At 43.7% G+C, this 27598-nt stretch overlaps 1 protein-coding gene across 1 annotated transcript in view; it reads left to right on the plus strand.

Annotated features, from left to right (window-relative positions):
* The first annotated feature begins 29 nt into the window (after positions 1–29).
* The window catches only part of LOC111956092 (dedicator of cytokinesis protein 4-like), a 115011-nt gene continuing 87442 nt past the window's right edge, over positions 30–27598 (plus strand). Inside the window, 10 exon segments of the mRNA XM_070436553.1 lie at positions 30–41; positions 638–786; positions 1284–1368; positions 12388–12539; positions 20587–20641; positions 20644–20669; positions 20825–20843; positions 20845–20891; positions 21107–21250; positions 26681–26769. Of these exon segments, the coding sequence (XP_070292654.1) occupies positions 30–41; positions 638–786; positions 1284–1368; positions 12388–12539; positions 20587–20641; positions 20644–20669; positions 20825–20843; positions 20845–20891; positions 21107–21250; positions 26681–26769 (778 nt within the window).

Below are 27598 nucleotides of genomic sequence, written 5' to 3' on the forward strand. Positions count from 1 at the left end.
CACACACACACACACACGCATGTACGTGCATGTTCCCATGTGTACCCCACACCTCCTGCAGAGAGGAGAATAGACCTGAGTATTAACCATTGCAGACAGGGAATGCCTTTCAACTAGTGGGCAATACATTTTGTCTCAGGTGTTTTTCCTGCAGCAAACAGTGGAAGCTTTTTTTCTGCATATTAATGAGTAACATTGCTTGTGTTTGTGTCTAATAAATGATCTGTGCTTGTTAGACAGAAAGTCTGAATTTGTGATTAATTCCTTGTTATAGCAGGCTGACTGTCTGGCCCCAATTGTTTTACTCTGAAATGTCTCTCTTGCTCTCTCGCTTTCTCTCTCTCTCATGCTCTCTCTGTCGCTCGCTCTCTCTCTGTCGCTCGCTCTCTCTCTGTCGCTCGCTCTCTCTGTCGCTCGCTCTCGCTGCCGCTCTCTCTCTCTGTTGCTTTCTCTCGCTCTCTCTCTGTCGCTCGCTCTCTCTCTGTCGCTCGCTTTCGCTCGCTCTCTCGCTGTCTGTCTCTCGTGCTCTCTCTGTCTCTCGTGCTCTCTCTGTCGCTCGCTCTCACTGTCTCTCTCTCACTGTCTGTCTCTCGTGCTCTCTCTGTCGCTCGCTGTCTCTCTCTCTCTGTCTCTGTAGAAGAATGATGGGGATCTATTCCATCGGTTGTGGCACGTGATGAATGAGATCCTGGACCTGAGGAGACAGGTTCTGGTTGGTCACCTCACCAACGACCGCATGAAAGACGTCAAACAGCACATCACTGCCAGGTTGGACTGGGGAAACGAGTGAGTAGTGGAGAGAGAGAAACATTCCTGCATCCCAGTCCCCAGTCCCTCTGTCTATGAATGTCACACTCTCCCCAGGCACATGCTGTGCTCAATGAGTTCCGTTCCCCTTCAAACAGACACACCACACGTTCATACAGACACACACTTTTCATTTTGTATCAAACAGACACACACACAAACACTTTCCACTCCCGGGCAGATAAAACGACACCTGTCAGTCCCTTGCTATTGGGTGTGGACAGATGATAGACCGCCCCCCCTGCAACACCAGTTTGAAGAGCTCTGTGACACAGCCTCTCCTTGTCTTATACCATCCCATGCTTTGAAAGACTTATCTATCCATGGGAGATTAGAGTGTGTGTGTGGGTACCCCTTTATGCCTCTATGTCCCTGTGAGACATAGCAGACTTGCAGTTCTGTCAAGTGTGTCCTGTCTGAATGGTTTGATGCACTGACAGTCCTGTTGTGTGTGTGTGTGTGTGTGTGTGTTCCAGACAGCTGAGTTTGGACCTGGTACCCCGCAGGGAGTTCAGCATGGTGGACCCAGACGAGATCAGCGTCACAGAACTCTTCAAACTGGTGAGTTATATTCCCAAAACCAGGAACACTTGTCTGAACACTGTTCTCTTGTTACTCTGTATTGCCTACTCACTATTGTTAGGTGCTAAATGAACCGAGTAAAAACTCACGGACGATTAGTAAAGCTCAAACCAAGTTGATTCACCCAAAGGGCCAGACAGCTGAACGGACAGACATGTTTCCACCAGCACAAGTATTTAACCCTTCCTCCTCTGCTGAGTCTCCTTACACATCTAAACATCCAATACACCTCTGTTGCTAGACAAAACTTTAGTGAGATCTGTTCTTCCTCACTTCATCTGACCTGACCTCTGCCCAAATTCCTCACTTCTCACGGCTGTCATATGTTGACTTGTACCTGACCGTGGCCATTCTCCTTCCCATAGGATCCCTGATGTCTGACAATAACACATTCTGACAGAATGTAAACGTTGTACATTCCCCTCTCTCAGTGACATGAATAAGGATACTTCATATTTTCAAGTTTAGAAGTCAGAACCCATCAGTATCCTCATCAATCCACTGTCCACTATACCTTTCTCTAGCATTAGCCACATAGCTAGCCCTTGTGACTGCTGAGTGTGTGGCAGTATTCTCCTCTGTATTTTCAGCTGTGTATTTGACTCTTTAAGGCTGAATAAAGGTACATAAGAGTCTCCCTTCGCCTTTCCCTTCCGCACTCTCCTCCCCAGGCAGCGCTTTTCCTCCACAACCCCACCCCCCTTTTCCGTCTCCCTCCCCGTAACCATAGCAACCACATCCCCTGCCCGATGCTCCTATCCTGACGTGAGATGGCTTTTTCTTTCCCCACACAATGTAATTGAGGCACTTAATCCTTTTTGATAAACAAAGAAGTTACACGGGGATGAGAAAGAGGGGAGTGAGGGATGAGAGAAATAAAAGCCAAATGCATCTCCATTACAGCGTGTAGGATGTGGAAAATTACAGTAATTCCTTAGTAACTGAGACGGAAGATACAAAGGGGGAAGAACCAAACAATTACTGTTGTCGTCATGGATGCAAAACAATAATAACATCGCCATCATCATGACAACAGCAGCAGAGAACCCGTTTAATTTGTTTGGTGACAAAGGCAGATCTTTATTTGTGCCCCTCCGCATTGTGTGGCTTTATTAAGTTGCAGATAGGGCTGTTGCGGTGACTGCGTTACCGTGACACCGGCAGTCATGAGTCAGGACTGCAGTCAAATTCTATGTGACCGTGGAGTCTTGGTAATCACCTCTTATGCACTCTGGACATGTGTTAGTAGGACCCAACTCTATAATGATCATCAGGTCGCTAATGGCCGGGTACTCAGGACTCTATTGTCCCTCTAACATCAATGCAAATGGGTTTGAAAATCACATCAAACACATGAAAACAGTATGTGCTTTTAAAACTCACCTCACTGTGATGATCAATTTGAAGAAAGATGTTCAACAGCAGGTTGAAACTGAGTGTAAAATATGGTCATTGTGGATGTTGTTTCAAAGCCTAGCACAACGAAATGGAAAGTGCTTTCTATGGTGATGATTAATTCAAAACATCCATATGCGTATTAGAGGTTATGCATATGCGTATTAGAGGTTATGCATATGCGTAGGCCTATATATGAGCCCAAGCCCGAGAAAAAAAAAAAAAACAGATTTAAGATATCTTTGGTACATAATTTCTCTAGCCTAAATTAAAAACATTCAGTTAACCTACATTATATTGAATTTGTATTTGGTTTTGAATAGCCTAGTAATAGGGCGCTTTTTATATTTTCATAATGAATAGGCTGATGCATTACCTTAAGCTACAGAAAATCTCACCACCGCGTTTCCATCTCCTCCCCTCTCTCCTTTCTTCAGCGCCCAGAGAGAGGAGCTGTCAACAGTTTAATGAAATACAAAAGTATGTGGACACCCCTTCAAATTAGTGGACTTGGCTATTTTAGCCACACCCGTTGCTGACAGGTGTATAAAATCGAGCACACAGCCATGCAATCTCCATAGACAAATATTACTGTAGAGCTCAGTGACGTGCAACATTGCACCGTCATAGGATGCCACCTTTCCAACAAGTAAGTTCGTAAAATTCCTGACCTGCTAGAGCTGCCTCGGTCAACTAAAAGTGCTGTTTTTGTGAAGTTGAAACATCTAGGAGCAACAATGGCTTAGCCACAATGTGGTAGGCCACACAAGCTTACAGAACGGTACCGCTGAGTGCTGAAGCAAGTAGAGCATAAACATTGTGTGTCCTCGGTTGCAACACTCACTACCGAGTTCCAAACTGCCTCTGGAAGCAACGTCAGCACAAGAACCATGGCCGAGCAGCTGCACACAAGCTTTAGATCACCATGTGCAATGCCAAGCGTCGGCTGGAGTGGTGTAAAGCTTGGACTCTGGAGCAGTGGAAACACGTTCTCTGGCAGTCCGACGGACTAATCTGGTTTTGGCAGATGCCAGGAGAATGCTACATGCCAACTGTAAAGTTTGGTGGAGGAGGGATTTTGGTCTGGGGCCCTTTTTCATGGTTTGGGCTAGGCTTCTTAGTTCCAGGGAAGGGAAATCTTAACGCCATACAATGACATTCTAGATGATTCTGTACTTCCAACTTTGTGGCAACAGTTTGGGGAAGGCCCTTTCCTGTTTCAGCATGACAAAGCCTCCGAGCACAAAGCGAGGTCCATACAGATATGAGATTGGTGTGGAAGAACTTGACTGGCCTGCACAGAGCCCTGACCTCAACCCCAACGAACACCTTTGGGATGAATTGGAACGCCGACTACAAGCCAGGCCTAATCGCCCAACATCACTGCCCAACTTCCCTAATGCTCTTCTGGCTGAATGGAAGCAAGTCCCCGCAGCAATGTTCCAACATCTAGTGGAAAGCCTTCCCAGAAGAGTGGAGGCTGTTATAATGCCCATAGTGTTGGAATGAGATGTTTGATGAGCAGGTGTCCACATACTTTTGTTCATGTTTTGTATGTTTCGTTGGGAAAACATGTTACTATCGATGTTCCTGAACAGATTTCACTTGAATTTCCCAAATGAAGCACTGAGTAGCTGCAGGAACAGGGTTGGAGAGGCCATGGCATACAGAGCTTGGACAGAATATCACCTGTTGGGCAGTGATATAACCCCAGTAGCCTACCCAACATGGGACGAACCAGCGGGAAAGTGGCCTCCATTCGCTATTCGAGTGCATACGGTCTTTCACCTCTTTTCCTGCCCATTTGATAACGGGCCATTTCTAAATCTAAACAAATGTTTCATAGTAGTAAAGACAAGATTCAATTGAGAATAGTCTGATGGGTGAAATAATGATCACTTGATTAGAGCTGGAGACAACAATGTGCGGTCCGAGGTAAGGAACAGAGCGCAAGCTTTTTTTGCGGCTTTCTCAAATCGTCAACAGCCTGCAGTCGTATCATGCAGCCCATATATCTTTTGAATTCTAAGGCATTCTAAGGTCTGTATCATTCACAATTAAAGTTGTCAAGTACCTCTAAATCTAGCATATAGGACCTGTTTCAAATTCACTTTTATGCTCAACATAGCTACTTCGTATGTGCACTCTAACTCCGGAATGGGAAAAATATCCTTTCTATGTTACTCAGCTAAGTTCAATTATAATCTTCTTACTATAAAATCATATAATATAAAATAATGGCATGAGACTTGTAAGCTTGTCTTGTCAGCTAAATGAACAAGCCTACTGTCACGATCGTCTTCGGGTGAAAGAGAGGACCAAGGCGCAGCGTGATATAAATACATTGTGTATTTATTTAAGAAAAACGATGAACACTAAAACGACGACCGTGAAGCTATACAAAACAAATAAGTGCAGACACTGGCAACTTACACATAGACAATTACCCACAACCTACCTAATGACTATGGCTGCCTAAATATGGCTCCCAATCAGAGACAACGATAGACAGCTGTCTCTAATTGAGAACCAATCTAGGCAACCATAGACTTACATAAACACCTACACTGAACACAACCCCATGAACTCTACAAAAAAAACCTAGACATTACAAACACCCTATACGAGACAAAAACACACAAACATCCCCCATGTCACACCCTGACCTAACTAAAATAATAAAGAAAACAAAGATAAATAAGGCCAGGGCGTGACACCTACAGCCTATGGCATGAAGCATAGTCAGATAACATACAGTAGGGCAACATATTCTATTCTTCTGAATTCATTTTCTTCATATCATAATGTTTCTCTAGACCTGCCTAAAATAAATACTGGATGTATTGTGATGGTGTATATTCAATTGATTTATTATATATATATTTTTTTTACTGTAGATGTTCCAAAGGCGCACGCATCAGCAGCTTGTGTGTGTGCGTGGAGGCCTGGAGATGCTAAACATGTTTATGTTAATTAACGGTCAATTACCGTGAGACCGGCAGTCTTTTGCCTGACAATAACCGGCAGACAAAATGACATGACCGCCACAGCCCTAGTTGCGGATGAGTGCTTTGCAGGATTAACCTTGTGTATGTACAAGGAGATGAGGAGATGTCTTTTCTCTGAGTCCATCCACCAAGCCCTACAGTTACTATAGGTGTGCACTGTAAACAATGCGTATTTGGATCATCCTAAAAAAAATTGCGGCACTGGTTACAAGTAAATGAGTTAGGTTTAAAAATAATTAATTAAATAAAAAATTGGTCAAATCAAATTGTATTTGTCACATACACGTGTTTAGCAGATGTTATTGCGGGTGTAGTGAAATGCTTGTGCTTCTAGTTCCAACAGTGCAGCAATAGCTAACAAGTAATATATAACAATTTCACAACAAATACCTAATACACACAAATCTAAGTAAAGGAATGGGATGAAGAATATATAAATATATGGATGAGCAATGTCAGAGCGGCATAGACTAAGATACAATAGATAGTATAGAATAGAGTATATACATATGAGATGAGTAATGCAAGATATGTAAACATTATTAAAGTGTCATTGTTAAAGTGACTAGTGTTCAATTTATTAAAGTGGCCAATGATTTCAAGTCTCTATGTAGGCAGCAGCCTCTCTCTGCTAGTAATGGCTGTTTAACAGTCTGATGGCCTTGAGATAGAAGCTGTTTTTCAGTCTCTCGGTCCCAGCTTTGATGCACCTGTACTGACCTCACCTTCTGGCTGATAGTGGGGTAAACAGGCAGTGGCTCAGGGATTTGTTGTCCTTTTTGGCCTTCCTGTGACATCGGGTGCTGTAGGTGTCCTGGAGGGCAGGTAGTTTGCCCCCGGTGATGCGTTGTGCTGACCGCACCACCCTCTGGAGAGCCTTGCGGTTGTGGGCAGTGTAGTTGCCGTACCAGGCGGTGATACAGCCCGACAGGATGCTCTCAATCGTGCATCTGTAAAAGTTTGTGAGGTTTTTAGGTGACAAGCCAAATATATGGTTCAGTGTAAACTGTTACATTTTATTATTAACAAACCTATATTTAAAGTTGCAACCTATTTCTTTCAACATTCAACTTACTTTTATCCTTTTGTTAAACCTAATAAATAACTATCATTTTTTTGCAATTATGTCAATTATGGCCTAGAAGGCCAGCATCCCGGAGTCGCCTCTTCACTGTTGATGTTGAGACTGGTGTTTTGTCGGTACTATTTAGTGAAGCTGTCTGTTGAGGACTTCTGAGGCATCTGTTTCTCAAACTAGACACTCCAATTTACTTGTCCTCTTGCTCAGTTGTTCACCGGGGCCTCCCAATCCTATTTCTATTCTGTTAGAGCCTGTTTGCCCTGTTCTGTGAAGGGAGTAGTACACAGCGTTGTACGAGATCTTCAGTTTCTTGGCAATTTCTCACATGGAATTTCTCAGAACAAGAATAGACTGACAAGTTTCAGAAGAAAGTTCTGTTTCTAGCCATTTTGAGCCAGTAATCGAACCCACAAATGCTGACGCTCCAGATACTCAACTAGTCTAAAAAAGGCCAGTTTTATTGTTTCTTTAATCAGAACAACAGTTTTCAGCTGCGCTAACATCATTGCAAAAGGGTTTTCTAATGATAAACTTGAATTAGCTAACACAACGTGCCATTGGAACACAGGAGTTATGATTTCTGATAATGGGCCTCTGTACGCCTATGTAGATATTCCATAAAAAAATTATCAGTTTCCAGCTACAATAGTAATTTACAACATTAACAATGTCTACACTGCATTTCTGATCAATGTGATGTTACTTTAATGGACAAACTATTTTTTTTACATAAGACTTTCACAGATGGTGACCAGCTCTTTAAAATCACATTACTTATGCAGATATTATTTAATAATCCTGTACAGTCATTCTGGAAAGTACCTTTTGCTCTCATGGCTAACTATCAGGCAGAGCTTATATTCATGAGCTCACCTTGAGTGACAGCTCTTTGAAACGTCTATGCCAAGCAACTTGGATGCAGTGTTGCAGTAAAAATCACCTCAAGCTAAATTGGTGATGCACAAAACAACTCAAGCAACATTGAAATTGCATCAACGATATATATATATATATATATATATATATATATATATATTTACCTCTCCCATTTGGCATGTCTTTTGTGCTGCGTTTCACAGCAGCACTGACAAATGTGTTGACTTGACAGCTGTCAGAGTTTTGAACGACCCTTCACCCCCATTTGTTCCATGCTGACTGAAGACCTAGCTAGCCAGTATCTAGCAAACACCAGACACAGATAACATGGGAAACATATAAGTATATTTGCCATAGGTAAATAGGGTAAACTTTTAATTATATTTGCTAACACCCTACAGTAAACATTTGGCACCAGTAGAGTAGCTGTCGATCAATGAAACCATGCCCATCTGCAAACACGCCTTAGGTAAGAGAATATATCATGTTACCATTGGTGTATTAAAATGGGCTCCCAAGTGGTGCAGGTCTAAGACACTGCATCTCAGTGCAAAAGGCATCACTGCAGTACCTGGTTCAAATCCAAGCTGCATCACATCTGGCTGTGATTGGGAGTCCCATAGGGCGGTGTACAATTGGCCTCGTGTCGTCCAGGGTAGGCCGTCATTGTAAATACAATTTTGTTCTTAACTGACTTGCCTAGTTAAATAAAGGTTAAATAAAAAATGCCACCTTGTCCCCTTAATAATGAATCAACGGGAGGGGGCCAGTAACTTTATGATCAAATTTGATCAATGTAGAAGCAACAGTAATTTTTCATACCTTGATCAGATTTCCTTCAAATATCCTTAAATTTCGTTATGATTCAGTGCTGGCAGTGAACATATAATCATAAAAGAAGAACATATTACCTGGAATGACATTCACGCTCACGGGTGGCCAAAAGAACAAACAAAGTCACACCCCCAATAGGCCACACCTCCAGCTCTTCTGGTAGGCTGCTCCTGCTACATTGCTCCCACCGCTATGCAATACGCTTGAGGTGTTGAAAGTAATTTAGAAGCTTTCATCCAAATCAGAAACTGATATTGATCTGTCAAATAATTAATTTGATTTCAGACACAAATGTAATAGAATACGGTGAATGAACCAAAGCGTAATTTTGGATCATTCCACTCAGAAAAAGCACTTCAGATGAACAACAGTGCCGTTCCTCTTTTTACAGTCAGTATTAGAGAAAGAAACTAAGGTGCACTTGTCCAACAAAACACAAATGATTTGCATCAGAGCGCGAGTGTTCGGTTAGATGATTTCTTCAAGAGTACTTGGTGGAGCATGGCGCTTGGTTCGATTCCCAGGACCACCCGTACGTAAAAGGACCACCCGTATGTAAAATGTATGCCTGCATGACTGTAAGCCACTTTGGATAAAAGCGTCTGCTAAATGGTATATTCATATATATTATTTCTTTATTGTGACCCGATCTTGGTGATAAAAAACACAATTTATTATACTACATTGTGCCAACCTCTCTACCGGTAATTCAGATGTGTGTTTAGGACCACTGAGCTGTAGGTCAGAGAGCCCAGAGCAGAGCAGGGACAGTAGGGCTCGCTACACTGTCATACTGAACAGTGGTGATGGATAGTTCAGGTTTACCTAGGTCAACATACTGTCTCCAGTTAGCACTAGCACACATGGAGATGGCATGGAGAGAGTAACCTGTTTCACACTATTGTGCCGACCTGAACTATACTGGTCTAGGATATTTCCTTTTCAGATTGTCCTTTGCCGCACGTTTCACGTGATAAAGGCATAATGGATGGATCCTTATATACTGTAGCCTTGATTATGTGATCTCTTAAGAATCTCAGTAGGCTGTATTTAACTCTCTCTCTCTAAAGCCCAGGGACATTTAGACTGTTACAATACTTGTTTCTGTTTCACGCTACTTACTCGGAAATATTACATGGTGAACCTGGTCCTCTGTAGCAGCTGGATAGTGAGTTTGATTACAAAAACCACCCACATGCAAAAACTGTATGCATGCATGACTGTAAGTCACTTTGGATAAAAGCATCTGCTCAATGGCATAATCATCATATATATTATGAACAATATTTGAACGGTTTGAACGGTTCACTTGCAATGCTACACTACACTAGTTCCCCTCCCGTATTAAGTGAGGCAGAGACAGTCACGTAAGACATTGTCTCCCCGCGGTCGCTTAACGTACTGCGCAGTTGAGACAGAGAAGAACGCTGCTAATGAAATTCCACCAGTTGTCACATAAGCCTATTCATTCCAGATGAAACTAAACTGGGAGATTTAACCCTGTTACGTGAGCCCGCGGAAAACAGAACGTCTCAATGCCTGCTGGTGCCCCCTCTCCTCGCCTCTCTTCTCCTCCTCCGTCCCAACATCTTCCTCTCCTCCACCTCTTAGTCCTTATCCCTGAGAGAAAAGTGAAGATGAATGCTGGGCAGGCTTCGGCAGGGACTGTAGCAACCATCTGATGGAGTGGGTGAGTGAGTGGGTGAGTGAGTGGGTAAGTGATTGAGTGGGTGCGTGCAAGGAAGACTTGGACTGGGTCCTAGCTCGATGTTTAGTTGTTTGCCACCCGTCCTTCTTTTGTCCTTGTGCTGGGCACCAACACAGACAATGACTAAGGAAGATGAGAGTTCATTCTTTTTCACAGCAGTGAGCTGTGAATAATCTGTATGAAGGCGTCAGCATGCCTCAGTTCGGCTGGCGGGTAGCCGAAGTCGGCTAGGCGAAGCGAACGAGTGTGCTCGCATACTCCCTTAACAGACATTCGCTTGAAAAACGAGAAAAAAGCGTGAAGAGTACTCTTTGTCCATTTTGAGATACCGTAGACAGTATACACTTCCTCAAAAAAGTCAGAAGGTAACTCAAGAAATCTGTCAGTAATTTTACGTTTTTGCTAAGATCTTAGTCGAGCAATTTTACATCTAACTAAGATGTTTGGTGCAGTATTTCTAAATAAGAAAATGTTAGTGAAAACTAGTCGTCTCTCGTTGAATGACATCAAAGACTTTACTGAAGAATGCCTACTATTGACCAATCACCGACGAAGGGGCGTAGACTTTGGCAACTGACTTCAGCTTGCCTCAAGAAAACATTTTGTGTGCCCGAACAACCCAAAAAATACATACCAAAGTCCAAAACGTCACAAAATGTCGTCATAATCTATGCACAAACTATTCCAAACTGTTTCGTCTGGGAAGCATGCGGACGCCTTTACAGTACTACCCCACACACTGCTGTGTCAGATAATAATGTAGAGATGTACTGTAGATCTGGTTGATTTAATACATTATTATACAGTGCTTAAGAGCGCATAAGGCTTGATGCTGTGGGTACATTGTGCTACTGTTCATTCTATCCCAGTTTGACATGGCTGATTGTGATGTGTGTGTGTGTGTGTGCGCAAATGAAATGAAATAAATATAATTCCTTTGAAGCACTCTGTGTTGTGACATTCTTCCTGTAAAGGTGTAAATGGCATTTGTGTGTGTGTTTGTTCATTTCCTCATGCGTGTGTGTGTGTTGGACCGATCATCAGTTTTTTTTCTACAAAGAGGGCAGCATATTAACTGAAACAAATTAGATTTAGGCGACTATTAAGGAAGCGTGCTGTGAACGTGCAGCCTCTGGAATTAAATGGAATACGTAACACGGTTTTTGGGAAATAATATGCATAGCTTTAACACAGCTTGACTTAAAGGGCCAATCAGCAGTTGAAACAATAAAAAAACATTTTCCCCACCACTGTTTTGGTAAAAAGGTGATGGATGGGTCGGGAGAAATGATCTATGGATGGAGGTACTGACCATCTGTGATATCAAAATGATAGTTTTAACCATGTTTACAAACATTGGAATAAAATAAGTGTTCTGGTGGGGTGTGACAGTTAAACTAAGCTCCTGAGTCATTTCTAAGTTATATTCTTCAAGAATCAATGGGAATCAATGGATGTTTCAACTGCTGATTGCCCCTTTAATGGGATTTGGAGCGAAAGGTTGAAAATGCAGCATGAATCTGAAATTACCTCGTTCTCTTTACCTGCTCTACTCAACCAGTTGTAAAGCGCTTTCCTCAACTGAGATGAAAGGCAAACGCCAGAGTAGACAGAACAGCTTAAAAAGCCAATGCTGCCGTTTATTTTCACAGAGCTACTGTAAGTCCACTTTGAAGTGTTTAATTCAAGTCAAATTAGATCTTTTTTTTATTTTTATGAAGGTCAACGCTGAATAAATCAGTTCATTGAAAAAGGGAAAGTGATTCAATTGTGTTCATGGGGTAATCTCTGCACTCAGAACCAACGATAAGGCTGTGTCGAGATGCTATTATAAAAGACCTGTGTTTGAACCCGGCTGATGACCACCAGGGTTTTGACATGTCTAATCCTGTGTGCACACATTACAGAGCGCTAGCTTCCTGTCTTCATGACATCCCTAGTTCCGATAATAAACGACCAGTAGACCCGTGTTTGCACCGGCTGATGACCATCAGGGTTTTGACTTTTTCCCGACCCGTTGACGATAACGCGCCACTGGACTAGACTGGTGTTTGCGCCGTCCACATGATCTCTGATCCTGTTTGTCCACACTACAGATGGAGCACCGTCACCGTAAGAAGGAGACTCCGGTGCCGGCCAGCACGCACCACCTCTTCGTCCACATGAAGAGTCTGATGAGCTCCAACCTGGGAGAGGAGCTGGAGGTGTTCTTCCACATCTATGACGGCAGGGAGAACAGGCCACTCAGGTAAACGTTGCAACCGCTGTGACTGTATGTTCTGATACTAACACGGGTATACTACTTAGAATGAAACACTGCATTGGGCACGCGTTCTCAGGGATGTGCTACTATCGATATGTTGTTGACTTTGAAGTGTGTGCTCAATGTGTAACTTATAGTATGTGTGTCTTGCATCCGCTGGCGGCTGCCCCAAATCAAAGTCAAAGGGATGAACGCATTTTGTGTTGTGTTTTATTGTATTGCATTATATTTTTAAGTAGGTAGGGTAAGTAGGGTCTCATGATGTTGTTTTGAAGTGAACAGGATTGACTGACCTCTGACCTTGTGTTGGGGGTCTTTGCAACTAACAATGGAATTACATTTTTAACCAGTTCTGGCATCTAGCAACCAGTCTATCGGTTGTGTTTTTCCCCTTGACCTCCATTGAGGCTACCACACTTGTAGCCAATACTATCGGACTGTAATGGTGCGTCACAATGAGCTGTTAACTGGTGGCATGGTTGAAGTGGGTAAGGCCATGTTCCTTTCATCTGACTGTAAACGCAAGTCAAAGCCACGTCACTGGGTTTGTTTGCGGTTGGCCGTTGCTGCAGGTAGTAGTTATGAGGGAGGCGCACGGGTGATTACGTGTGAAGGAACACCACACACACACACACACACACACATCCACACACACTCATAGTGGCCCGTTGGTGAGAAGGCTGTGTGAATTAACGTCACTGTTTCCTCTGAAGAGTTGAGTGTGTCGTGAGTCAAAGGGAAGAAATTCCATTTCAACTCGCAAATGAATCCATTCATCAGAAAAATAAAAGGAAGTGTGAGAATAGAGGCTCAAGCGTCCTCTTTCTGTACAACAGTGTCTGACGTCTGTACCCTGGTGGCTAACATGATAGAAACTAGGCTGATGGTGATGGGATGAATGCTTCAGCATGTGCAACAGAGACGAGAAGCCAAGTGTATCTAGTCCACCATTATTCATACACGGTTATTCGTAGGCATCGATAGACTGATGTCCCAGAATTCATTGTGGTGTCTGTCGTCCGGGTAACTGTCAATGGATGTTGCACTGTTGTGTTTCATCCTCCCGGAAGCTTTTCATCCTATAGTTAGTCGCTACACTTCTTCCCCTTGTGAGTGTTGCTGTGACTACTATCACATGAGAGAACATATATTTTCACCTTCTCTGCACAAGGCTGTGTTGATGGCGTGATTTGTCTGCCTGAATGTCGAGAGTGTGCACTGGGGAATAAGAGCAGTTTCTGAATAAAATACCTACCTGCACAGAGTGCCAGTGGTACTCACTTTAAAAAGGGGCCTATTTAAGTGTGCTCTCTTGGCTCTCTAACTCACAGCTCTGAAGTCCATGATAATGAAGGCACTTTTTTCCCCTCCACTTTCCCAGCAAGCAACTTTGTCACAGAGTGTATAATTAGCTTTAACGGTATTATCTTAATTTTCGCTCCAACCAGCTCTCTCTCGTTGTCTTGCTCGCTCTCTCTCTCTCTCTCTCGCGCGCTTTCTTTTAAAAACGCTTGCCACTAAGTACCTGTGCCCGGTAATTAGTCCTTAATTGTAATGTCGTGCCGTTTGAAATGTATTTTAAGCACACTAGCTATAAGATAGTTCTCTTATTGAGAAGTAAGTGTGCTTAGCACTATATCATAGCTGTCGCTCAGTTGCTTGATAAATATAAACGTAACCCCCCACAAAACATAGTCAGAATCGTTTGAAAGACTATATCATTTATGGGATTCTCACCCTTGATATAGACTTGATGGAATTGTGCATCTTCTAGCCCAGAGGCGTGAGAAACGCGACGCATCCAACTTATCCCAGCCGACTGTCCCGTTAGATGAATACGTTTCTCTCTATGCAAGCAGCGCTTTATCTTATCTCGTCTTAACTAATTACTTTCTCCCCCTCTCTCTTTTTCTCTCTCTCTCTCTCTGGCTGGGGTCTGTTCAGCTGTCTACAGCTGTCTTCAGCTGTTTTCCTCCATTGTCTGGAAGCTCTGAGTGCCCGCTGAGTTCATCTTCCTCCCACCTATGTTGTCTTGAAGGGGAATCTGGACGCATCCCAAATGGCACCCGCTACTTTTGACATAGGGCTCTGGTCAAAAGTAGTGCACTATATATGGGATATAAGGTGCCATTTGGGACGTGGACTCTGTTTTTTTTTTGGCTGTTTTCCAAGGCTTTTTTTCCCTCAACCTGGCTGACAGCCAGTTAATTAGTCCTTATGGTGTTGTGTTGGTTCGGGGTTTGACTGGAGCCAGATGGGGGTCCGACCTGCTCTTTCTCGACCACAGCTAGAGGAAAGAGAAACCATGCCAGCACCACCAGCTCAGCAGAAGCCCTCATTCAGAGTCAGACATGGCATCTGTGTTATATCTAATAACCCTAGCATGGATGCAGGCGCGCGCACACACACACACACACACACACACACACACACACACACACACACACACACACACACACACACAACACACACACACACACACACACACACACACACACACACACAACACACACACACACACACACACACACACACACACACACACACATTCACGACTACAACCACTCTGAAGAGTGGATAGCACTGACAAGCCATCCAGACACCCACTCTCTCTCTCTCTCCTCTCTCTCTCTCTCTCTCTCTCTCTCTCTCTCCTCTTCTCTCTCTCTCTCTTCTTACTGAGCAGTTCTGTCAACATTCACTCAAGCCCCTGTCTCTCTGCTGTCATAGAAACGAATGGGTTCCCTCTCCTCTTCCACACTCTGGTCAGTTTTAACAAGACTATGGATGGATGGATGAGTAGAAATGGGGCACTAGCTGCTGTCTACACAAACATCTATTGTTAGAGCAGCCAGTAAAACAACAGCAGTCTAATGAGAACTGTCACAGATGGTGTAGTGGGGACACGTTCCCTGATAGCTTGGATGTTGATTGGTATGCTTGGAATTGGTAACAACACTTATTTTCAATGTGTCTGGGTCAGTGGCGGTTCTGGCTTGTATGGCTCCCTGGGACCCCCCCCTTCAGCCCCCCCTCCCGCCAACACAAAAAGAAGCACCATTCTGCACTAACGGTCATTTTTATTCCGACATTGGAACAACACAAATAAATAATCATAACATTTAAAACTATGTAAATATAAAGACATATACAAAAGTAAGACTCATAAATATCAAAAAGAAGTTGCAAAGACAAACAAATTTGTGTTGATTTGGCACTTGAGCAGCAATACAATACCCATCCCCCAACACTGTCAACCAAGAGTCAAGACTAATCCAATTCACCTTGGTGGTGTGCAGACTGGTTTTATGTTATTAACGATTTGGCATAAACCAGAAAAAAATGCAACAATGTGTCTGTGAAACTATATATTCACAGTATTATGAATGAATGTATGAGTTTATTTGGTAGTATTTCGTAATGTGACTGATTTTACTAATTGCATTAGTACTGTCCAAAGTTAGAGGTGCGCTATTTGATAGATTCCCCCGCTCCCCCTATCTTAGGCTTCCAGTGGGGAGACCTGAGGTCAACCTACCATCGCCCCCCTCCCCATCTCGTACTTCTGAGCGGGAGACCTTCCCAGGCAGTAGCCTGCCTAGCTCACAAACTAAAATCAGGGCGCCCACTCCGACAAGGTTATTTGACCCACAGTCCCACACGGTGACGTGACGTGCAAATGAGCGATAGAAAACCGATCACGGAAATGTCACCATTCCCAAATCATTTGCGCGGGCGCCTCGCCCCCGGTGACATGCCGCCATGGACGGCAGCCCATGTCGCCTATACCTAAATCCGCATCTGGTCTGGGTCCTCTATGAGACACACTCTCGCAATGCTTCCCTCTGTGTTTGTCTGTGAGTGTGTGGGCCATATTGTGTGGCTATACGATAGTCCCTCAGACTGATTCAGACAGTCCACTGTGGAGTGATATCCCGTCTCCACTTCCCCTGGAGACTCTGTATAGAATGGTTCATTTACCTAGCCTTCAACACACACCAGCCAGGTCATTCTGGCCAACGCTCATGTCTGGATCTCTTTCCTAATGCAATCATCGATACCAGGGGAGGAAAAAATAAATGCTCCGAGCACTGTAGAGGGACTACGTGATGAGCGGGAGAGAGGGAGGGAGAGAGGGAGGGAGAGAGGGAGGGAGAGAGGGAGGGAGAGAGGGATGGAGAGAAGCCATTCATTATATTTAAATGAATCTGCTGATAGGCAGTGATATGGTCCCACTAGAGACCTGCTAGTGGTCTGAAGCAACCTGATCAGCAGCCTTGCAGCTGTGTGTGTGTGTGTGTGTGTGTGTGTGTGTGTGTGTGTGTGTGTGTGTGTGTGTGTGTGTGTGTGTGTGTGTGTGTGTGTGTGTGTGTGTGTGTGTGTGTGTGTGTGTGTGTGTGTGTGTGTGTGTGTGTGTGTGTGTGTGTGTGTGTGTGTGTGTCGTGGGGCTCAGGGATCTGTATGCACTGGAGCGGCTGGTAATTGGAGGATGAGGTTTCAAAAATGTAGTGTTAATTAGAGATTGGAGAGGGTGGGTGCGAGTGCACGCGTGTGTGACTCCCATGCTTAATGCATAGGAATCTGTCAATCTCCTGGTTGGCTTGCTGAATTAACAGGCTAGCTAGCTAACGGCCCATGTAAGGCTATAGCTGTAGCAGCGAGGTTGGAGTTGGCTTGCTGTCCCGGCATTACAAGGCTCTCTCTCTGCTTATCTGAGGGCTGTGAAAGTCACCTAACAGGATTAGCTGGCCGTTGGCAGCGGGATGGGACAAGTATGGCACGGGATGGTGTGTGTGTGTGTGTGTGTGTGTCCTCTGTCTGACAGTCACTCTCCTTCCTATCCTTTCAGCATGGAAGCATCTGAGGACAGTTCTATTATGCTGCAGTTGGTTAAATACACATTTTGTAGATGTTTTTGGAATTTGTATAAACACAATATGTATAATACGCATGCTATGTGCACTACCGTTCAAAAGTTTGAGGTCACTTAGAAATGTCCTTGTTTTTGAAAGAAAATCTAATTTTTTGGTCCATTTAAAATAACATCACATTGATCAGAAATACAGTGTAGACATTGTTAATATTGTAAATGACTATTGTAGCTGGAAACTGCAGATTTTTGATGGAATATCTACATAGGCGTACAGAGGCCCATTATCAGCAACCATCACTCCTGTGTTCCAATGGCATGTTGTGTTAGCTAATCCAAGTTTATAATTTTAAAAGGCTGATTGATCATTAGAAAACCCTTTTGCAATTACGTTAGCACAGCTGAAAACTGTTTTTCTGATTAAAGAAGCAATAAAACTGTCCTTCTTTAGACTAGTTGAGTATCTGGAGCATCAGCATTTGTGGGTTCGATTACAGGCTCAAAATGTCTAGAAACAGAACTTTCTTCTGAAACTTGTCAGTCTATTCTTGTTCTGAGAAATTCCATGCGAGAAATTGCCAAGAAACTGAAGATCTCGTACAACGCTGTGTACTACTCCCTTCACAGAACAGCGCAAACTGTCTCTAACAGTATTGCAAGAGGATTGGGAGGGCCTGGTGCACAAATGAGCAAGAGGACAAGTACATTAGAGTGTCTAGTTTGAGAAACAGACACCTCACAAGTCCTCAACTGGCAGCTTCATTAAATAATACCTGCAAAACACCAGTCTCAACGTCAAGAGTGAAATGGTGACTCCGGGATGCTGGCCTTCTAGGCAGAGTTGCAAAGAAAAAGCCATATCTCAGACTGGCCAATAAAAATAAAAGATTAAGACGGGCAAAAGAACACAGACACTGGACAGAGGAACTCTGCCTAGAAGGCCAGCATCCCGGAGTCACCTCTTCACTGTTGACGTTGAGACTGGTGTTTTGCGGGTACTATTTAATGAAGGACTGTAACGGCAGATTTCCTCCTCTTCGTCTGAAGAGGAGGTGTAGCAGGGATCGGACCAAGATGCAGCGTAGTTAGTGTTCATCATGTTTAATAACGACAAAACCGTGAACACTACAAAATACAAAATAACAAATGTGGCAAAACCGAAGARAACCACCCACAAACCCCAACACAAAACAGGCTACCTAAATATGGTTCCCAATCAGAGACAATGACTAACACCTGCCTCTGATTGAGAACCATATCAGGCCAAACATAGAAACAGGAAAACTAGACACACAACATAGAATGCCCACTCAGCTCACGTCCTGACCAACACTAAAACAAAGAAAACACAAAAGAACTATGGTCAGAACGTGACAAGGACGGAGGGATTTATCCCTTTTATACCACAGTTACCAGAGAAAACAAAGTTAAAGCAGACATTTACTTCTAGAAATAACATTTTTTTGTTGATATTTCAATTCATACTTTCTCCTCTTTTGGTTGCTAGAGATGCAACCCAGTTGTTCATTACGAATGTTCTGTTGCCATGCTCACTGGCAATGTTATTATTCCTTGTTTGCTAACTAGTTATGGCTAACACAGTCACATCTTCTGCAGCCAGAATAAAAGCTAAATAGCGGCATTTGCGTTTGTTACTTCCATAACAATGAGCTGATGATGCCCAATTTTGCCTGGCAAAGGGCCTTCTCGTCAGGACACTTTACGAGGAGATCACATTGCATATCAAACACTCGGCTAGAAGCTAGCTAAATAGTTTGTTGCTAGCAAACCTGCCAATATGACAGCCGAATTAAATAAGATCAGTTGCTGAGAACAGCTGGTCAAACTAGACGTTTCATGTGGGAGGATTTGACAGCATAGCGCCACTTGTGTCATGAAATTCATGTTCATCACTCACCACGTTAGGTTATTCTCCCCCCAAAAAAACAAATCAATTGCTAGCTAGCAACATTTTTCTTCATTGGACCTGCGTTTACAATGTATCCAGTTTCGGTTCGTGTGCGGTTTAGCTTTCTGTAACTTTGTAGCAAGTACGGTCTTCATATGTAGGTGGATATTGCGACGTTTGCCATTTCACTGCTTTTCTTCCATGATCTATAATGTTTTTATGAATTCCCCCTTCATCTCCTTGCCATACTGCAAAATTACAATGACATCCGACATTGTAGTGTATCCCCAATGTTATTGCAAAGCGCTTTGCTTTGTTCATTCTAATCTACACTCCGTCACTTTCCTTTCCGTTGGTCGAGAGTCCAAGAACTGGGTTAGTATCGCTTCTGAAGAATTTGCTAAATTCTATGAATATTTAATCTAGTTTGGTAGAAAGGAAGCATCATTTTCTTGTGTTGTCGGACATGGAAATGAAGCATATATTTTTTCTGTGTTGCCGGATATGTTGCGTACATGTTGGGTACAATCTCGTCATGGTGCTATGGCATTAATTCTTCTTCTTCTAGCGTTATTTGCCACAGGGCTCTCTCTCTGTGAATATGGGGTAGCTTACCTCTGGGTTACCTCTTGTTGTACTCTTGTAGACTAATACAGTACATCTGCTTGTACTCTAGTACACTACTAGTACACTACATCTGCTTGTACTGTAGTACACTTACTTGTAACTGGTAAAGTAACTGCCTAGTACACTACAATCCTGCTTGTACTGTAGTAACACTACTAGTACACTACATTGCTTACTGTAGTACACTGCAGTCATAGTGTACAACTAACATCTGCTTGTACTGTAGTACACTACTGTACTAGCTACACTACACTGTAGTACACTACAATGTTACTGTAGTACACTACTAGTACACTACTTGTATGTTAAGTACAACAAACTGCTAGTACCTGTACTACATCTGCTTGTACTGTAGTACATACTAGTACACTACTTGTACTGTAGTACACTACTAGTACACTACTTTGTACTGTAGTACACTGCTAGTACACTACATCTGCTTGTATTGTAGTACACTACTCTCGTGTGGGAGTCCTGATCTAGTAGCTTTACTTGTTGTTTAGCCAACTCCCCTCCTCTGTCATGTTTACTGTCATCACCAACATATATTTTATTTTATGGCGTGACAATGAATAACCTCTCTTCCCTCTTCTTTCCCTATTTTGTCCTCTCTTCTCCTCCTCCAGTGGAGGTTTCTTTGTCAGACTGAATAAGAACGGAGTGCCCAAAGTCGCCAGAAAGAGACAGAGAGACAATGCACCCTCTTTTGGTGGCGAGTACTGAACTTCACTGTGTCTTCTATGCACCCCAGGGGGGTATAGAAGTAGTAGTCATTCTGCACATGACGCTTTTGCCTGTTATTGTATTGAGGTAATACTACCATCACCCTGTGATTTAAAAATGTATGTGTTTTTCTCTCTTCAGGATTTGGGGGAGCAGCGATTCTCAGAAAAGACGTCTACATTGTTGTTCACATTATGAGAATTGGTAGGTTCCCAGTGTATTTTCCTCTTCTTAATTAGTCAAACACTACATTTTTATATTGCATACATTAAACAAATGAACACAGCTCTAACACAGTTAATAAACATAGTATTATAGTATTGCAGTAATTATAGTTAAGTGGGTGAACACTCTCTAATATATGTAACTACAGGAGCGCTGATGGACAGACATTGACTGTGGTTGTCGTTTGTGTGGTTGCAGGGCGGATATGGGCGCCGGGGAGAAGAGAAGAACCTGTTTGTAGTGTCCAGTACAGAACGGCCCTTCGGCTTGTGGCCGTGGTCAGCTATCGCAGACCTCCTCACGGCCAGACTCTAAAGACGATCACCTGCTGAAGGTTTACGCGTGAGTCACCTTCCATCATATCGAAAGTGCATTTTACACAGAGACGCCACAACTCTACAATACACTTCAGTACCCTTCTCACAGACAATGAAATAATGTAGCAGATACATTGTTCAGCTTTTCACAGTGGACGGATTGTGGTGCAAACAGTGTTGACCAGCTTACCACACACACACACCACACAGACACAGACAGACAGACAGGACACCACACAACACACACACACGGAGACACACACCAACACACACACAACAACACACACACAACACACAACACACACACACACACACACACACAGGTACTATTTACAGCACTCTAGATACATTTTTTAATTTTATTTTATTTTTTTTTAATTTAACCTCTTTATTTAACCAGGTAGGCAAATTGAGAACACGTTCTCATTTACAATTGCGACCTGGCCAAGATAAAGCAAAGCAGTTCGACACATACAACAACACATAGTTACACATGGAGTAAAACAAAACAATATAGTCAATAATACAGTGAAAAAAAAATAAGTCTATATACAATGTGAGCAAGTGAGGTGAATAAGGGAGGTGAAAGGCAAAACAAATATATATGTATAAATAATAAAAATAAAATAAATAAAAATATAAAAGGCCATGGAGGTGAAGTGAATACAACACAGCAAGTAAATAAAACTAAAAAAAAAAAAACCTGGAATGGTTGGTTTGCAGCGGAAGAAAGTGCAAAGTAGAGACAGAAAATAATGGGGTGCAAAGGAGCAAAATAAATTAATTAAAATAAAATACAGTAGGTTAAAGAGGTAGTTGTTTGGGCTAAAATTGTAGATGGGTTATGTTACAGGTGCAGTAAATCTATGAGCTGCTCCTGACAACTGTGCTTTTAAAGCTAGTGAGGGAGATAGGTTGTTTCCAATTTCAGAGATTTTTGTAGTTCGTTCCAGTCCATTGGCAGCAAGAGAACTGGAAGGAGAGGCGTCCAAAGGAAGAATTGGTTTTGGGGGTGGACTAGAGAGATATACCTGCTGGAGCGCGTGCTTACAAGATAGGTGCTGCTATGGTGACCAGCGAGCAGAGATAAGGGGGACTTTACCTAGCAGGGTCTTGTAGATGACCTGGAACCAGTGGTTTGGGCGACGAGTATGAAGCGGAGGGCCAGCCAACGAGATGTGTACACGGTCGCAGTGGTGGGTAGTATTATGGGGCTTTGGTGACAAAACGGATGGCACTGTGATAGACTGCATCCAATTTATTGAGTAGGGTGTTTGGAGGCTTATTTTGTAAATGACATCACGAAGTCGAGGATTGGTAGGATGGTCAGTTTTAACAAGGGTATGTTTGGCAGCAATGAGTTAAAGGATGCTTTGTTGCGGAATAGGAAGCCAATTCTAGATTTGACTTTGGATTGGAGATGTTTGATGTGAGTCTGGAAGGAGAGTTTACAGTCTAACCAGACACCTAGGTATTTGTAGTTGTCCACATATTCTAAGTCAGAACCGTCCAAAGTAGTGATGTTGGACAGGCGGGCAGGGGCAGGCAGCGATCGGTTGAAGAGCATGCATTTGGTTTTACTTGTATTTAAGAGCAGTTGGAGGCACGGAAGGAGAGCTGTATGGCATTGAAGCTCGCCTGGAGAGTTGTTAACACAGTGTAAAAAAGAAGGGCCAGAAGTAACAGAATAGTGTCGTCTGCGTAGAGGTGGATCAGAGAATCACCAGCAGCAAGAGCGACATCATTGATGTATACAGAGAAGAGAGTCGGTCCAAGAATTGAAACCCTGTGGCACCCCATAGAGACTGCCAGAGCCCGGACAACAGACCCTCCGTTTTTGAACAACACTGAACTCGATCAGAGAAGTAGTTGGTGAACCAGGCGAGGCAATCATTAGAGAAACCAAGGCTGTCGAGTCTGCCAATGAGGATGTGGTGATTGACAGAGTCAAAAGCCTTGCCAGGTCAATGAATACGGCTGCACAGTATTGTTTCCTATCGATGGCGGTTACGATGTCGTTTATGACCTTGAGCGTGGCTGAGGTGCCCCATGACCAGCTCTGAAACCAGATTGCAATAGCGGAAGAAGGTGTGGTGGGATTCGAAATGGTCGGTAATCTGTTTGTTGACTTGGCTTTCGAAGACCTTAGAAAGGCAGGGTAGGATAGATATAGGTCTGTAGCAGTTAGGGTCAAGGGTGTCCCCCCTTTGAAGAGGGGATAACCGCAGCTGCTTTTCCAATCTTTGGGGATCTCGGACGACACGAAAGAGAGGTTGAAGAGGCTAGTAATAGGGGTGGCAACAATTTTCAGCAGATAGTTTTAGAAAGAAAGGGTCCAGATTATCTAGCCCGGCTGATTTGTAAGGGTCCAGATTTGCAGCTCATTTAGGACAGTCAGCTGACTGTATTTGGGAGAAAGAGAAAGGGGGAAGCTTGGGCGAGTAGCAGAGGGGGAGGGCAGTGCTGTTGTCCGGGTAGGGGCAGCCAGATGGAAAGCATGGCCAGGCTGGAAAAATGCTTATTGAAATTCTCTCATTATAGTGGATTTGTCGGTGGTGACAGTGTTTCCTATCTTCAGAGCGGTTGGAAGCTGGGGAGGAGGTGTTCTTATTCTCCATGGACTTTATACGGTGTCCCAGAACTTTTTTGAATTTGTGTTGCAGGAACCAAATTTCTGCTTGAAAAAAGCTAGCCTTGGCTGTTTCTAACTGCCTGTGTATATTGGTTTCTGGCTTCCCTGAAAAGTTGCATATCACGGGGGCTGTTCGATGCTAATGCAGAACGCCATAGATGTTTTTCTGTTGGTTAAGGGCAGTCAGGTCAGGAGAGAACCAAGGGCTATATCTGTTCCTGGTTCTAAATTTCTTGAATGGGGCATGCTTATTCAAGATGGTGGAGAAGGCATTTTTAAAAAATGACCAGGCATCCTCTACTGACGGATGAGATCGATATCCTTCCAGGATACCCCGGCCAGGTCGATTAGAAAGGCCTGCTCGCTGAAGTGTTTCAGGGAGCGTTTGACAGTGATGAGTGGAGGTCGTTTGACCGCTGACCCATTACGGATACAGGCAATGAGGCAGTGATCGCTGAGATCTTGGTTGAAAACAGCAGAGGTGTATTTGGAGGGCAAGTTTGTTAGGATGATATCTATGAGGGTACCCGAGTTTACGGAATTGGGGTGGTACCTGGTAGGTTCATTGATAATTTGTGTGAGATTGAGGGCATCAAGCTTAGATTGTAGGGTGGCTGGGGTTTTGAGCATGTTCAAATTTAGGTCGCCTAGCAGCACGAACTCTGAAGATAGATGGGGGGCAATCAGTTCACATATAGTGTCCAGAGCACAGCTGGGGCAGAGGGTGGTCTATAGCAGGCGGCAACGGTGAGAGACTTGTTTTTAGAGAGGTGGATTTTTTAAAAGTAGAAGTTCAAATTGTTTGGGAACAGACCTGGTAGTAAGACAGAACTCTGCAGGCAGTCTTTGCAGTAGATTGCAACACCGCCCCCTTTGGCCGTTCTATCTTGTCTGAAAATCTTGTAATTGGGGATGAAAAATATCTGAGTTTTTGGTGGTCTTTCTAAGCCAGGATTCAGACACGGCTAAAACATCCGGGTTGGCAGAGTGTGCTAAAGCAGTGAACAAAACAAACTTAGGGAGGAGGCTTCTAATGTTAACATGCATGAAGCCAAGGCTATTACGGTTACAGAAGTCATCAAAAAGAGCGCGCTGGGGAATAGGAGTGGAGCCAGGTACTGCAGGGCCTGGATTCACCTCTACATCACCAGAGGAACAGAGGAGGAGTAGGATAAGGGTACGGCTAAAAGCTATGAGAATTGGTCGCCTAGAGCTACTGGAAGAGAGTAAGAGGAGGTTTCTGGGGGCGATAAAATAGTTTAAAGGAATATTGTACAGACAAAGGTATGGTAGGATGTGAATACAGTGGAGGTAGACCTAGGTATTGAGTGATGATAGAGAGATATTGTCTCTAGAAACATCATTAAACCAGGTGATGTCATCGCATATGTGGGTGGTGGAACTGAGAGGTTGGATATGGTATAGTGAACAGGGCTAGAATCTCTACAGTGAAATAAGCCAATAAACATTAACCAGAACAGCAATGGACAAGGCATATTTACATTAAGGAGAGGCATGCTTAATCGGGTGATCAATAAGGGTCCAGTGAGTAGAGGTTGGTTGGGTCGTGGCGATCCAGACAGCTGGCCGGGTATGTGGCTGTCGGTAGCAGCATGGGATGGAGGTCTGTTTGTAGATACCTCGTGCGTTTCCGTCGGTAAGTTAGTGGGGTTCCGTGTAGTGGGGTTCCGTGTGGAAGAGGGGATCAATCCAAATTGGCAGAATAGATATAGTGACCCAAGGAAGAAAAAAATAAAATAAAAAATAAAAATACAAATAAATAATAGTTGTCGCGTATGCTTATTCAGGTAGCAGCCGATAAGACAGCTAACGATTAGCGGGCCTCAGGTGAGCGTTCAGGTAACGTCGGGACGGAGGTGCCAGTTGGATAAATCCCTCGGGCAGATAACGTCGGCAGTCAGACGTGAAGGCCCGGTGGGGTTCCGTATCTGCAGCAGCAACAAAAGAAACGTGTCCGGATGGTGATGGAACTCCTCAGCTGGCTAGCTCCAGGATGATTTGAGTTTGCTCCGGGGTCGACGTAAGCCAATCGTCACACGGTTTGCAGCTAGCTAGCTGCGAAGTCAAGGTGCAAGTGACCAGAGCCTGCGGCTGGAATCCGGGGAAACTGAGAGAGAAGAAAAGTCCCGGAATGCTCCGGTCCGAGTCGCGTTGCACAAAAGTGCCGGTAGATTATCGAGCTAGAGGAATAGCTGATGACCACAACACGAGGGCAGCTGAAAACCCAACGCTAGCCAGCAAACCGGCTAATTTCGGGGCAGCTACAGATTAGCTTCTGGCTAGCTATCGGAGTAGCTACTGGTTAGCTTTCAGGCTAGCTTCTGAATTAGCCCCTGGCTGGCTTCCACGATGGATTTTCAGTTTGAGGTAAATATTACTTTTTAGTAATTGGTGAAGCGGGTTGCAGGAAAGCTTTTGCAGGAAAGCTTTTGTAGTTGAGTTCTTGGATAATAAAATAAATAAAAGATAAGTGAAGAGAGGTGTAAATATATATACAGGACACAAACAATACGGAACAGAAAAAGACGTCTGAACTGCTAAGCAACCTTGGAGGACTTTAGCCTGCCTACATGCCCAAGGGATGATTGAAAAAGCCGTTATGGACACAGTAATGGTTTGACCTACATAGGGGCTGAAATGGGTGGACAATAGGCCTATAGTACTTAGCCCAGAGTTTTGACGCTTCTCTACCTCTGTGTTTCATTGGATTTATATTATAAAGTTGAGGAATGTTATTGGGCTAATGTTATCTTGTTGACCCAAATCATGCATGACACACCGTGTTTTGCCTTTGTGTTCCAGATGTACCACGGAAAGCGAGTGGTATCAAATCCACGAGAACATCATCAGAAAGGTCAACTCCAGATACAACCTATCGGGCTCCAACACGGGTAAGGAACCGCCTCCCTTTTGTATTTTCTCACCTCACAACTAGCGGAAATATTATACCTCGAAAACTCTGCGAACTGAAAATACACGAGATGCGATGGATGGCAGTTTAATGGGAAGCCTGATTAGCTCTCTGCTGTACAGTTCCACTGTAGCTGGGTTCGTACCACGCTGCTCGGCGGGAAGCCTGCACAGCTCAATATGCATTGAACTGATATAAATAGCAATCCCCTCCATATGAAACTGACTGTCTGCCGTTCTCCCGAGCAAACAGGTCGATGGGTAGGAGGAGAACATTAGGTTTAGGCTGTTGGAGGAAATTGCAAATCGGATGGAAAGAAAGTAGATGGAAGACGGTTCAAGACATGTATGAATCTCTTTTCAAACAGGCCTAAATTATATTGTGTGTGTGTGTATACTTTTCGGCGCATGCGTGCGTGTGCGTCATCAATGGTTCATTTCAATAGCTACCTCGCCTTATTCTTATACGGCTTGTCTACAACAATAAGATTAGTAGCTAACTGGCTTCTGTTCTCTCCACGTAGAAAACACCGGTGAGGTTTGTAGGATTTGGATCTCCATAAACAGAGTCTATCTCACAGACAGATCTGCAAGTCTGCTCCCGTTTCAGCCTCAGCGCCTCAAAAGACCAGCAGTAATTGCACGAGGTGCAGTCACAACTCGGGGATTTTAATAAGCTGGTGGTGGAGGGAGCAGCAGCCACACAGTAATTACGATGACTGACATAAAGTCATTTAGCATACTGCGCTATCCGCTGCGCGTTTACATGACGTCCGCATCTGAGAGTTAATAACAATAATAGTCAGTCGT

The sequence above is a fragment of the Salvelinus sp. IW2-2015 genome, linkage group LG3 (genome assembly GCF_002910315.2).
Source record: "Salvelinus sp. IW2-2015 linkage group LG3, ASM291031v2, whole genome shotgun sequence".
In the NCBI taxonomy this organism is placed as follows: domain Eukaryota; kingdom Metazoa; phylum Chordata; class Actinopteri; order Salmoniformes; family Salmonidae; genus Salvelinus; species Salvelinus sp. IW2-2015.